The sequence below is a fragment of the Ochotona princeps genome, chromosome 23, assembly GCF_030435755.1.
Source record: "Ochotona princeps isolate mOchPri1 chromosome 23, mOchPri1.hap1, whole genome shotgun sequence".
NCBI lineage: Eukaryota > Metazoa > Chordata > Mammalia > Lagomorpha > Ochotonidae > Ochotona > Ochotona princeps.
In genome coordinates, this window is record NC_080854.1 from 11,116,502 (window position 1) to 11,131,543 (window position 15,042).

The following is a 15,042-nucleotide window of genomic DNA, read 5'->3' on the forward strand; positions in this document are numbered from 1 at the left end:
CTTTTCAAACCTCCATGGTCTACTTATCTCAAGTTCAACAATTCCATACTGTATCTACAGTTTGTCAATGCCATCATCTAACAGGATAACTCATTTTTCTATGCCATATTTACAAGAAATAACTACCTCACCCATCCCATACCGTAATTCTTAAGATCACAAAAAGACATTAACTACTTATAAATGGGAATTAGGAAAGGAAATGTTATTCTGATTGTAGCTGATAGGAAAAAAAATCAGAAAAACAACAGGGCACACATTTAACGGAAATCTCATTTTCTTAGGTCCCTTCTAGCTGTGTAAGCAAATACAGTCCGTATCTGGCAGACTTCATTAATACAGGAATCAAATAATGCCAGCTAAGACTCCCAACATATGATTCTGACACATTTATCAAAGTATGGTTTGGATTTTCTAGAAGCCTAAGCTACATGTAAGTTTGGCCGATTTACAGAACTGTGGTAAAAACTGTATAATAAAAGCCCATTTTCAGCAGCTTTTTGAAGACGCAAAATTCCTGTTTCTAATTTCCTCATGACAGTAAGTCTCCTGGAAACACCAACTAAAAACACCGCTCCTGGAGACAAGCTGGGGGTGTAAACATAGTTCTGATGTGGGAACAGCAACAACACTGCAGCGGGCCCAGTGCCGTGGCCTAGAGGCTGAAGTCCTCATCTAGTACACACCAGGATCCCATGTGGGCACTTCCCGTCCAACTCCATGCCTGTGGCCTGGAAAAGCAGCTGAGGACAGCCCAAAGCCTTGGGAGCCTGCACCCGCGTGGGAGGCTCCCGGCTTCAGATCGGCTCAGCTCCGCTCGTCTGGGGAGTGAATCAAAGGGTGGAAGATCTCCCTCTCTGTCTCTTCTCTCTCTGACTTTCCAATGAAAATAATTTAAAAAAAAAATCAACACTGCAGCTGTTTGAGAAGACACTCTGAAAGAATCAGAACCTTAGGATTAGATCAATCTGCCAACAAAACCTCAGCAATCCTCATGCTAGGATTATTTTTTTAACAATCAGCATATCTTAAAACATAGGATAGGGGAAGCAGAAAGCACACAAGGCTAAACAAATCCAGAAAAAGCAAATATAAATATACAGAAAGCCAATTTACTGAACAATAAAACAATCTAAACTTAATGTGCAAATGAAGACTGCTAACATCCATTTGATAAGCTTGTGCTTATAAAGGTTTAGCTGCTTCTCCTGACTTCAGATTGCAAGTCCAACACACTGTGTTTAGAGCAATACCTTGAATACTCCAGAGAACAACAAGATTCTCAAAATCCAGTTTATTTTCATGTTGTGGACAGATCCAGTCAACTTGATCAGTTTTCTGCATGTGTAATAATTTATCAAAATAACTTTTCCCACAAGGCTCTTCCATCAACTCTGAAAATCCTGATCTGACAACATAAACCCAAATAAAGCTCTTGAAAAATCATCTCTGAAAATTTGGAAATGTGGCAAGTCTTCCTTGTAACACTGACTGCACCACAAATGAGGAAAGAGCAATTTATATTGTAAAAGGTGACTAGTACAGCAGTTGAGTTTAGGAGATTAACTTTGCTCCAGTTTTAGCCAACATGCTACATTCTCTTTGTTTTCTCCCCATTGTCGGGTGCAGGGTGAGGGGCGCACAAAGTGGACTTGAAGACTTCCATTGTACGAAAAAGATAGGACTCTGCAAGCAAAACAGTTAAGCTGCCTTTTTTTTTCTTAAGACCTGGACATTTTAAGACAGAAGCTTTGCAAAACATTACACAATTTTTATTATTAAATGAGAAAATCTCATTTGTTACATCGTCACATTGCTAGTCAGAGAAATGCTGCAGTGATGAAGAAAGTCAATGTTGGATCAACCAAAGTCCTCATTTCTACAACATTCATTTACAAAGAAATAATGTTCAACACAGTTCAACACAACATTCTTGGTTCTCTTCATACTGAAGTCCCCCCAAAAATCATCTTCTACTGGGGTATTTTACTACATAAATTATAGTTCTTCATTTTTACAATTCACCCCAAACTGTATGAGAGATGTGTCACACTAAAATTTCTAAAGCTGTTAGGAAATCCTTCACACATCGTCGTCATCCGATGTGTCGCTGCTACTAGTCTCTGTGTCATCATTTTCAATCGTGGGTTTGAAAGTGCTGTTTTTCCAGGGTCCAAACTTGAAGTCACAGATGAGGCCATTTTTCAAGAAACCATTTTTTCTCAGACCATTCTTCTGTAACTATAACATAACAAGAAAATAAAATGAACAAATGGTCCCTTAAGAGTTATTTACCCACTAAGAATCTAGTAATGTTAGAACAATTGTAACCATGAATACGATAAGGTTAATAAAACTATCCCATCCTAGACATTCCACAGTAATGTCTTATTTACAAAAAAGAAACATACAACTGGCCCACAGGAATAAGTCAATTATTGGGAAACATTTCTGCATCTACACAAGCTAAATGTGAATTTTAACTCCATTATACGTACTAAGGTATTAAGTAAACCTTTCTAAATTTCCTGAATGCTATAATAAATACCAAGTGGTATCCATCATATATATCCACAACTCCCCCTGATGAGCGTGAGAACCAGGGCTTAGGGCAGGCCTGGCGGGACAGGTGGTAGCACCTACTGACAGTGGGTTGGATTAGGGTTTGTTGTGCCAAGCCAGGCTGCGGCATCCACTGGTGTGTACAAGAGCCAAATGAGATACAGGACAGATCAGACCAGTCTGCTGCAACTACTGAAATGGGCAGACCTGGAGACGGGCCTGGAGGGAGTTTTAGGGGGTCACTCCAACTAGTTCTCGTACACATGCACGGCTGGCGTGGGTGATGAACTGAGCCGGAATCCACACTGGCTGGCAGCACACAAAGGAGTCAGGTTAGGGTCACACCCAACAGGATCACTGGATTCAGAAATTCAACCACGATGAAAAACACAGGATCATGGAGTGCATGTCAGAACTGGGTTTCCACAGTTGCTTTGCAGTGGATGACATACCCAGATGTTCATGAAGGACATGACAACCAGTTTATTGAGGCATGCAGAGGATGTCTAGTGCTATGGAGAGCAGAATAAACTGGACAGCTCTCCTGGACAAGTACCTGGGCAAATTGAGACTCTAAGATGGCATATGTCAGCCAATGGGCCCTGGAAGATTTCCTCAACCTTGGAGCAACAAAATCAACAGCATCTCAGAACTATCAAAACCATCTGAGCAGCACCCTCAGAAAATGTTCCACATCAGTGACCCCAAGATACCATCGGGTAGCCATCCCTCATCCTGGGTACTAATACAGTTGGGATGCTGGGAGTGGCCCTCTCACCTTCTCCCTCCACTTTTCCCAGATACCGCAAGAAAAAAGGAAATTGGAGGAACTGGATTCATCCAATCCCAGCCTTTCGCGACTCTCGCCACCCTGATTGGTGGTCCACATGAGTGTGCATTCCTGTAAACTATGTAAACATCATCAAGAATAAAATTAATTATTTTTTTAAAAAAACCAATCAGTACATTTCTGGTTATCTTACCTGTTCACTAATAACTTGGAATTCTCTCATCTCATCCTCAGTTAAGGGAGCGCATGTTTCATCATTTTCACTGTCTTCCTGCCACCCCATCTCTTTTAACAATCTGAAAAGGATGGATGAAATAGAGTTAATTTGAGACACCTCAAAAGAAATTCCACATACACTGTGTGCAAGAAATCTGATACACGATTTTCAGTTTTGAATCTGCAAATCAAAAGGTTAAAAGTCTACTATATTACCTTACTGTTTAATCTGCAGTCAAGGCTCTCTGGAAAGGAAACTAAGCAATGGCAAAGGCATGAAGAGAACCTTCTAAATTGTGTACAAATGCTGCTGTCTATGCCCCTCCCATTTTTTCTCCAATTCAACCACAACCCACCATATTCTCGGCTACTTATTAGGTTTTTACATTGAGAAGAAAAGGCTGGAATACATTCTCCCATGCATGTATGATTCGGTCTCTTATGAGCATGCAAAGCATCATCCACAGTGTAATTTGAAAGAGGCATTCAGTAACAAAAATGACTTAACATCTATTAAAGCACAATCTAAATAATGACAAATATGGTTATACCATAATTCATTTCAATTTTGAAAACTAGTAAATACTGCTATCTCAGGCAAACAGAGCTAAGAAAAGCTTTTCAGAGAACTAAGAGAAGCCAGGAGCTTCTTCCGGGTCTCCCTTGCGGGTGCAGGGTCCCAAAGCTTTGGGCTGTCTCAACTGCTTTCTCAGACCACAAGTAGGGAGCTGGATGGGAAGCAGGGCTGCCGGGACTAGAACCAGCACCCATATGGGATCCTGGCACATTCAAGGCGAGGACTTTAAAACACTACACTATCGCACTGGGCCCGAGAACTAACCTATGAATGATTATAGCAACCAATATGACATGTGACACCTCTCTTCAGAGTATCTGCTTCCTAAGCGACTTACAGAATACAGGTCTGGCAAACTTTAACAAACTGTACTATTGAAGTGTTTTGTGCTCCTACTTAGAACTAGTCATTTTCTTATCTTTAGCCTGCCATGTATTAGCTACAAACTTTCAGCTACAAGAGACAAAAGGAAAATAAAAAAAAAAAAACTTGACAAGATACCCATACTGCAGATAGAGAAATAAGATCACATAAATAATTTCCCTGACTATTTCAAGGCACATTTACTAAACATGCTGCCTCCCAACCAAAACGCCAAATCATCATTAGTTATTATTTCTGTTCTTCTTTTCAGTCACCTTTTGAGTTTTACCATTACTGACTGATCTTTAGTTAAGATGACCTCCTCCTTGAAATGTTACTCCCACCACTCAATATTATTAAATTCAGAATCTATAGATCTAAAGTATTAAAACAACCTAACTGCTTCAGTTAAATCTTTACTTTTACTCATTTTATTTTTAAACCTGAATCTTAACTGAATAACATAGATGGAAAAAATCACCATAAATAAATTTAAGAAAATCCTAACCAATCCTCTGATGAAGCCCTCTCCGTTCAGAGTATAGAAGTGTTACATGCTTCTAAAAGTTTAATCCAAAAAAAAAAAAAAAACCACACCAAAAAAAAAGCAAGAAAAAAAAAATGTCACCCCTTCTCTTATAATTACAAGTACTACTATAACACTCATGGGCACTTTGCTTTTAAAGCATTTCTTCTGGGGCCTGAATTGTGGTAGAGTAGATCAAACCAGAATCCCACAAGAGAGCTCTATTTGTGATACAGCTTCCCATTAATGCACTTTGGAAAGCAATCTGTCACCCACATGGTGAAGTGGATGGAGTTCCTGACTGCTGGCTTCAGCCCGGCCCAGCCCTGCCCAGCCCTGCCCAGCCCTGCCCAGCCCTGGTCACTGCAGCCATCTGAGGGGTGCAACCGTAGGTGGATCATCTCCACTCCCCTGCCGCCACCACCACTCTGTCACTCTATATTTCAAACAAATAAGCTTCAAAAATATACATATACATATGTATACTTTTTCTGATGTCACTGAGCTTAGATTTCTAATGAAAATGGAAGCTGAAATTAAAATTTCTATGAATTTATCTCAGAAGCTAAAAGGGAGAAGAAAACCAGATGGGAATGTCACTTTGTTCTTAGAATTGTATCTAACCTACTAATATTAACAATCATAAAAAGTAAAACAAATTTTTAAAAATTATATAAATGTTACTCCACAGTAAAATAACAGTTCCTCACTGTCATAGAATTAAATGCGTCTCTAGGACATGTGGAAAGAATTTAAATCAATCAAGTGCATTTTTGATTAAGTACCACGCTATACAATAAGCCTGGTCCTATAGGATGCAAGAATTTTCTGTTGGACAAATTTATATACAATGTTAACATCAGACAATTCTACAAAACATGTGACTATCAACTCTGAACATCACAGGGTTAAAAAAAAATACCAAACTATCAAAAAATATCAAACTTCAATTCAAAGACTTAACCACTTAAAAACCTATGATTAAAACTATTAAGAGGTCTAATATAAGAGTGATGGAAGTCCCAGAAGGTGCAGAAAAAGAAACTGGTTTTACAAATATATTTAATGAAATAATAAGGGAAATTTTTTTCCTAATCTAGAGAAAGAATTGGGAAACAACATCCAGGAGGGGCACAGGACTCTCAACAGGCTTGATCAAAAGAGATCTTCACAAAGACACATGATGATCAGGCTCTCTTCAATCGAACATAAGGAAAAGATCCTTAGAAGTGCACATGAAAAAAATCAACTGACATATAAAGGAATGCCAATTAAACTCACAGAAGACCTCTCACAGGAAACTCTACAGGCAAGAAGAGAATGGAGTGACATATTCCAGATTCTAAAAGAAAAAAATTGTCAGCCCAGGATAACATATCCAGCAAAGCTTTCTTTTGTCTTTGAAAATGAAATAAAACTCTTCCACAGTAAATAAAAGTTAAAAGAATATGCCTCTTCCAAACCTGCCCTACAAATGATAATTCAAGATGTTCTCGACATAGAAGAGGAATAACACCAGACAAAACCAAAGGCAAATGCGAAGAACATCCCAGTAAAATAACAACAGAAGACTAAAACAATGAACAAACCATTGCTAAAATGACAAGACCATTACTACCCATACATATTAGCCCTGAATGTAAGTGGCTTAAGCTCAATCAAATGTCATAGATTAGTAGATTGGATTAAAAAACAAAACCCATCCATTTGTTGCCTTCAGGAGACATATTTCACCAACAAAAATCAGCAGAAACTATATCTCATGGATTTTGATTTTTTGTTTTTGTAAAGTAGTTTCTTGTGATTAAATTCTTCAATGACTCATAGATCATACTGCATCATCATTTTCTTTAAGAAGGTTCTTGATTTTCTTTTTCATTTCTTCAGCAACACATCATTCAGTAGCATATTATTTAACTTCATGGTGTTGTTAATTTTTTTTCCTTCCTGTTGCTGATTTTGTTTTGTGGCTTTTCATTTAAGGGGATGTATAGTAGCTGTGTAATGGAGACTGTCATATTTAGTAACATGTTATTTAACTTCATGGCATTGTAAATTTCTTTTTTCTTCCTATTGTTGGTTTTGTATTGCGACTTATCATTTAAGGGGATGTACAGTAACTGTGAAATGGAGACTAACATATCCAGATGTGAGGATACAATGTAGTATGCAACTCTACTTTCAGACAAAGATGGACTTACAATGAAACTGTTTCCTATATCTTGACAATAGGATTCTGGACTCTCTGCCATTGTCCATGCCTGCAATGATGGATATATGAGTGTGTATGAAGAACTATACTTCAGTAATTGATATAGAGGAACTGGGGGGGGGGGCCATTGGGGAGGGGATAAGGGAAATCCCAGGAGCCTATGAAACCATATCATAAAATAACAATAATAAATAAAGATTAAAAAAATGTTCTCAGACTATATTGGGAAGGCACAGCATGATGGTTCCGTAGCTAAAAGCCTTGGTTTCCACATGTTGGATTCAACATGGGTATCGGTTCGCATCTCAACTGCTCCACTTCCCATCCAGCTCCGTGCTTGTGGCCTGGGAAAGCAATGGAGGACAGCCCAAAGCTTTGGGACCCTGTATCCACATGGAAGACCCGGAAAAAGCTCCTAGCTTCAGATCAGCTTAGCTCTGGACATTTTGGCCACCTGGGGAGTGAACTAGTGGATGGAAGACCTTTCTCCCTAGAAATATGCCTTTCCAACAAATAAGTAAATCTTAAAAGCAAAACAAAACAAAAAAACAACAACAAAAAAACTGTAGCAAGAGACCATCAATAATGTCTCGGCAGGTGAAGTCAACTCCTGCGAAGCCAGCCTTCAGTATGACTGCCACAATCATGTCCTGCTAGCACCACTTCCATGGCAGCTCGGCGCTCATGTGCCTGTGAGAGCAGTGGGAGGTGATCCAAGCCCTTGGGCCCCTGCACCCATGTGGGACATCTAGAAGTTACTGCTTTCAGTCTGGCACTATTCTAGTCCTGGAAAATAGTCATCTGATGAGTGAGCCAAGGTATGGAAACATTATCTCCCTCTCTAATTCATCCAAGTAAACAAAATATTGTTGGCGGGTAGGCTTGGCAAGCTATATTATGATGAAATCAGAATTTGCTTTTGAAAAACTACACTAAAAATAAACACCGTGGGTAACCACCTGGGGGACACTTTAATTTGGACTTGGGTTTTGTAGCTTATTCCTTACATAAGTTATATGATGGGGAGGTAGGGGGTAGAGGGACAATAAACCAGACTTCATCAAAACTGAAATGTGGGTGGCAGTTTGTTAAGCTGCTGCATGGAATGGCCACATCTCATACTTGAGTGCCAGTCCGAGCCTTTGCTCTTCCTGAACTTCTGGTTCAGTCTCATGTTAATGCTTCCTGTGAGTCAGAAAATGATGGCCCAAGTGCTTGGGCCCCTGATACTTAAGTGGAGACACAGTTCCTGACTCCTGGCTCTAGCCTGGCTGTTTAAGGAACTTGCGGAGCGAACCAATAGGCAAAAGATTTCTCTGTTTTACTTCCTGCTTTACAAGTAGATGAAAAGAAGTGAATAAAATATTGTCTAAACAAATCAGGAAACCTTGTTTTGCCTTTCAAAGGACATCAATGAGGGACCAGCACAGTGGCAAAACAAGCTAAGCCTGCAGCGCAGGCATTCCATACCAGTGCTGACTGCTCCACATCTGATCCAGTGCCCTGCTATTGGCCAGGAATAAGTTCTTGGTTTCCCAGCTTCAGAGTACCCCAAGCTCTGGCCATTTCTGACACTGGGGAGTGAGCCAATGTGGAAAGAGGGTATCTCTCAGTAACAGTGACTTTCAAGTTGAAAAAAATATATATGTATATGTATATTCCCACACATACATACATAAAATAAAGAACTCTTCACTTCAACAGCTTGATGAAAAATTTTGAACAACATATTTTATTTTAAATATTTTGCCCAGAAACAGTAAATGACCAGTAGGAACATGAAAACTTGCTCAACACTTATAGCCATTAAGAGAAACATGTATTAAAACCCCCCAAAAGTAATCAGATACACTTAAGAAAGCTGAGAACCAAACAAAGATGATACCAGGTAGAGGTGAGAATGACAAAAATGGAACTGGTGTACTGCTAATGAAGATTTCATAAAATAGTGCATTTTGCGAACACAATCATATTTTTCCAAAATGCCAAACTGAATCACCACATGCAGTATCAATTAAACCTTTATGTATTTACTTAAGACATAAAAGGAACAAAGTACTGTCATATACCACAACACAAACAAATCTTGAAAACACTCTGTTGGGATTAGTGCCATGAAACCGCACGCTAAAGCCTGCACTTACGGTGCCAACATCCCACATGGGATGACCTGCTAATAAACTGGAAAGGCAGCAGAAGACAGCGCATGGGTTCAGGACTGCACCCATGAGACCCAGTTGAATGGAAAATGATGGATTTAAAACACACATACACAGAGTGATTTCACATACAAGAAAAAAACCAAGTGTCCACGGACACAGGTGGAGCGTGGGCCTGGCTCTGAAGCAGTGGTGCTGCGCCTGAAACCGTGGCGGGCGAATTCGAGGAGGCGTGCGGCGGCATGCATGTGCACGGCTCGGAACCTCCACCAGGCGGGTGGGAAAGAATTCTCACCATGGCCATTACTCAGTTTTGGTTGTTTCTGGTTTGTACCTGCCTAGCAACAGTATTCTCATTCTTAAAGAGATTAATATGCAGATCTGGCAGAGGAAGGAAAAGTGGAGACCAAATAACTTTACCAACTACAGTTGACTATTCATTAGTTCCTAAGCAGACAAACGTTGAAGAGCAGAATTCCTGGGTTGAAGATGCACCAACAAGTGCAAAAACTGAAGAAGGGAATGGAAATCTGTCAGTATCAAAGAATGCTCTGGAACAGTTGGAACCCGATTATTTTAAAGACATGACACCAACTATAAGGAAAACTCAGAAAATCCTTATTAAGAGAACTGGGTCCGGCGCCATGGCCTAGCGGCTAAAGTCCTCGCCTTGAACACACAGGGATCCCATATGGACGCCGGTTCTAATCCCGGCAGCTCCATTTCCCATCAGGTCCCTGCTTGTGGCCTGGGAAAGCAGTCGAGGACGGCCCAAAACTTTGGGACCCTGCACCCGCGTGGGAACCCGGAAGAGGTTCCTGGCTCCCGGGTTTGGATCCTCTCTCTCTCCTTCTCTCTGTATATCTGATTTTGCAATTAAAAAAAAAAAAAAAAGAAAAAGAAAAGAAAAAAGAAAGAGAACCGTTAAATTTTGGGATCCCAGATGGTAGCACAGGTTTCTCCAGTAGATTAACAGCTACACAAGATATGCCTTTTGCTCATCAATCTTCTGAATTAGGTAATTTATATACCTGGCAAGAAAATACTAACGCATGGGGAGAGAAGGAAGATGCGGCGTGGCAACAGAAGATAGCAGACAGAGAAGAGAGACCAGCAGAATAAAATGGAGGAAAAAGGAAAAAAGGAAGCTCAGAGGTGTATGAAAAATGAACAAAAGGTGTGAGACTGTCATAACCACTGTTCGTGAGATGTCATAGTGCCAGTAAGAGAAACCCAAGCTCTACAACCTAGGCAGCGCTGGCATGTGATATGAAAGTATTTTCAGAATACAAACTATTACTTGATTTTAATGGAATCTTGGACACCCAAGATTCTCCCAAAGTTTCTTGGAGTCTCAGCTAAAGTCGTCGTGATTGAGACTCAAGACTTATGAGATATTTTCTTCAACACGCTCCAAATGAAACATAGTTGTTTGCTGTAGAGAAATTATTACAAATGGATTGTTATCGTACCTCTCAGGCTAGTGTTTCTAGCTAAATGAATGGGTGGAAACAGTTTTCTGTTTTGTTTTTTTTTTTTAAGATTTATTTATTTTTGGGACCGGCGCCATACACTAGCGCACTAGATCTTTCTTTATAAATCTTTATTTATTTGACTTTGTAATAAAAATAAATAATTGAAAAAATCTTTAAAAGATTTATTATTATTGGAAAGGCAGATATACAGAGAAGAGGAAGAGAGACAGAGAGGAAGATGTTCCGTCCAATGTGGCAGCAACGGCTGGAGCTGAGCCAATCCAAAGCTAGGAACCAGGAGCTTCTTCCAGGTCTCCCACACAGGTGCAGGGTCCCAAGGCCTTAGGCCATCCTCGACTGCTTTCCCAGGCCACAAGCAGGGAGCTGGATGGGAAGTGGAGCTGCCGGGATTAGAATCGGCGCCCATATGGGATGCCGGCACATGCAAAGCGAGGACTTTAGCCACTGTGCTATCGCATCGGGCACAATGGGTGTAAAGAGTTTTATGATGGGAAGGAACTCTGCTATTTTGCCTTTCTACAATGTGCATAATTATAAAGTAAATAGTTTTAATATTTTTTTGTTTCCCTGATTACCGGTTTTAAATGAGCCAGAGGTAGGGCTTTAGCTTCCTTATTTGTTGTTAGGAACTACTGTTGGCACAAATGTTCTCTATTTTGAACTGGTATTGTTTATGTTTGATATAACATTAAGAAATTGGATGCTTTTGGTTTACAATACAGTGACATTAAATGCAATAATTTTATTTATAAAATTTTGTACATCATTCTTTTGAATGGTGTCATATTGTTATACATATTTGTAATTTATATTGCATATATATAAATATTGAAAATCAGCTCCAATGACATATTTGTTTTAAACTATTTTAACTTTTGAGCAAGTGTTAATACATTAGCCATTTCACTACAGATTTTAAGATGTAATGTCTTTAAGGACTTCAGTTCTACACCTACCTCCATTCAGTAGCCATTAATTTATTTCACAGCTTTTAGATTGTCTCTCTAGCTATTTTAAATATACATATAGGGCCCGGCGGCGTGGCCTAGCGGCTAAAGTCCTCACCTTGAAAGCCCCGGGATCCCATGTGGGCGCCGGTTCTAATCCCGGCGGCTCCACTTCCCATCCAGCTCCCTGCTTGTGGCCTGGGAAAGCAGTCAAGGATGGCCCAAAGCTTTGGGACCCTGCACCCGCGTGGGAGACCCGGAAGAGGTTCCTGGTCCCGGCATCAGATTGGCGCGTACCGGCCCGTTGCGGCTCACTTGGGCAGTGAAACATCGGATGGAAGATCGTCCTCTCTGTCTCTCCTCCTCTCTGTTTATCCGGCTTTCCAATAACAATAAAATCTTTAAAAATATATATATATACATATAACATAATGAAGGTTATCTATGTTTTTTGCTAAGGATTGATACATTAAATTATACAACAAGGGCCCAGCGTGGTAGCTCAGTGGCTAAAGTCCTCGCCTTGAACACACCGGGATCCCATATGGGCACAGGTTCTAATCACAACAGCCCCGATTCCCATCCATTGTCCTGCTTGTGGCCTGGGAAAGCATCGAGGACGGCCGAAAGTCTTGAAGCCCTGCAACCGCGTGGGAGACCGAGAAGAAGCTCCTGGCTCCTGGCTTCAGGTTGGCTCAGCTCCAGCCATTGTGGCTGCTTGGGGAGTGAACCATCGGATGGATCTTTCTCTCTTTCTTGCCTCTCTGTATATCTGGTTTTCCAATGAAAATAAGTAAATCTTCAAAAAAATTATACAACAAGCAAGAGATAATCTTTACTTGTGGAACTGACTGATGTGTCTTGGACAAATAATTGTATCCTATGTAGAAAAATAAATAAAAACACCCAGTTCTGATAGCTTAAAATCCCCATTAACTTTTTCTTCACAATTAAAATACATTCAACTTGATTCTCTATGGCCTTAAGATTTTTAATGATTTTTACTTTCTTAAAAGTTGCTGCCCAGGGCTCGGCAGCGTGGCCTGGTGGCTAAGGTCCTCGCCTTGATCCCATATGGCCGCTGGTTCTGATCCCGGCAGCTCCACTTCCTATCTCTCCTCCTCTCAGTATATCTGACTTTGTAATAAAAATAAAATCTTTAAAAAAGAAAAAAAATTTGCTGCCCAGAATCAGCATTTTGCTGAGTTAAAGTGTATCTGCGCCAAATACTCTTGTTATATTTGAATGACAGTGATGTTTTATAAACATCATATAGTAAACAATCATAAAGTCCTATGATGAGAACTCCCCAGTCCTTATCCTACACTTCCAAACTAAATGTGATTGTAGAATTAGTGCACTAACTTTGGTGAAAAGTTTGCTATAGCCCCAAACTACATTTTCAATTATCATGTGTTAGTTACAGCCAATAAACTCCTAATTAAGTAGAAAGAAAAAAATCACTGCTACCTGGAGGTGAGATTCACAATATTACATGGTCGATCTGTGAGTCTATTCACAAATAAATCACAAGGGCTTCATATTGAAATCCGGAATATTTAACACGCCAGAGAAAATGTAAGAATAAATACTAGCCTGTGCTCTGCTTCAAGTGAGCTTGAAAGAACATCAGTTTGTGGAAAGGTTGAAGATCGAATGATCTGTTGGGAAATAACTGAAGCATTTCCATTTTCTTGTGGAATTTCGTTTTCATCAAAGTTGCGATTTATATCCCTTTCTTGGTGAGTACTATTGCTGTTATGCAAATTGAATGAGTCTTCATCCTGAGTTTTTGGGAATTGAAACAAAAGTTCTCAGAAATACAGTTATTAAAAACTAACAGATCTTGGGTAGATTTCCAGTGAGAACTCACACACACAAAATGTAACACATTTCTTCACTAAATTTAGCAGTTAGTTTCATCTGAGAATCGAAAACTAAGCTGACAATGTTCAAATCTAGTCGACAAAGGCAAAACCGTCTCAGAGAGATGACTGTAACTGATTCCAAGACTGACTTTCGCAAAGCTTCTATAGAATGAAAAACCTACTTCAGAAAGCACATCATTATTTGCATGAATGTTCAGCTGACCTTCAAGATCCTAAATATGTGCCTGAACATTCTAATGGTATCTTAATAGAAAACCAAGTAATAAAAACTCCATTACCTTCTCTGAGCCAGCATGGCTTTCATCTTCATGCTCCTCCTCAACTCGATCCCTTTTCAATGCTTTCAAAAATTCACTCTTCTTATCCGTGCGCATTCGTGTCAATTTGGTCAGGCGAGGCTGTTGATTCAGTTTATCAACAGGTGACGAGGAGTTTGAGCGATTACACTAATATAAATAAGGAAGAATTCAGAAATACTGACATGCAGGCAGGGAGTCTGTCTCAATATAAAGCACTCAAACAGCTTTGATTCACAATGCAAAACTGATTTAAGGTCTATTTTAAATACCTTTTTCTTTTAGTCTTTTTTTTTCCTTCTCCAACCAAATTAATAATTTCCTCACCTCAGAAGCAAAGAAAGTCTAGAAACACTCATGGCTAAGACTCAAATTTAGGAGTTTACCTCATATGTCACAGAATTTTCTGAATGTTCCTACAACAATATTTTCTAAATTTCAAGATAAACGGGATAAAATAATGCCAATTTCCTGTGAACTTCTTGAAGTACCCTTTCACAAGCAATAGCAATTCCCCCAACTGTACTCCAGTTTCTGGAGTTCGGACAGTTCTAGACACACAGATTTTGGAATCTGGACACAAACACTTCCATGAGGAATTTCTCATGCTAGATTTCAGGAGAAAAAAATTCTTAAGTGGAAAGATAAACGAAAAAGAAACCTGATATTAATTGGATTTTTCTTGGTTAAGTTTCTTTGATATTTTTCAGTGACAGTGGGAGAACAAATAAAATTTAAAAACTGTTATGGAATTATTAGCTATAAAAGCAACTATAATTATGCTGATTAATAACTGGTCTTAACACCTAAGCATTCTAACCCAAATACAATAAACCTGTAAAACTGCTCTTTCCCTTATAGCTCAAGAACTCCTTAACTGAGAAAAATAAGAAATAAAAGGTATACAATTGGAATAAACATTATACAACAAGAAAAAAAGCTGCTGCCTGCAATGCTGGCAGTCCATATATTTCCTGTATTATGTTCCAGAAGTTCCTTGCTCCTGGCT

General features: G+C 39.5%; 2 protein-coding genes across 4 annotated transcripts in view; one reads left to right on the plus strand and one right to left on the minus strand.

Moving 5' to 3' along the window:
- Positions 1-1,279: 1,279 nt before the first annotated feature.
- The window catches only part of GPBP1 (GC-rich promoter binding protein 1), a 61,443-nt gene continuing 47,680 nt past the window's right edge, over positions 1,280-15,042 (minus strand). For all 3 annotated transcript variants that reach the window (XM_058680236.1, XM_058680235.1, XM_058680237.1), the window contains 4 exons: positions 14,016-14,183; positions 13,445-13,632; positions 3,546-3,648; positions 1,280-2,241 (listed from right to left, as the gene is read on the minus strand). In XM_058680236.1, the coding sequence (XP_058536219.1) occupies positions 2,083-2,241; positions 3,546-3,648; positions 13,445-13,632; positions 14,016-14,183 (618 nt within the window). In that variant the 3' untranslated portion in view covers positions 1,280-2,082. The remainder of the gene's footprint in view (positions 2,242-3,545; positions 3,649-13,444; positions 13,633-14,015; positions 14,184-15,042) is intronic.
- Positions 9,702-10,527, plus strand: LOC131483135 (receptor-binding cancer antigen expressed on SiSo cells-like). The gene is made up of 2 exons (XM_058680238.1): positions 9,702-10,032; positions 10,319-10,527. The coding sequence occupies exons 1-2, from the start codon at positions 9,702-9,704 to the stop codon at positions 10,525-10,527; spliced, it is 540 nt and encodes a 179-aa protein (XP_058536221.1).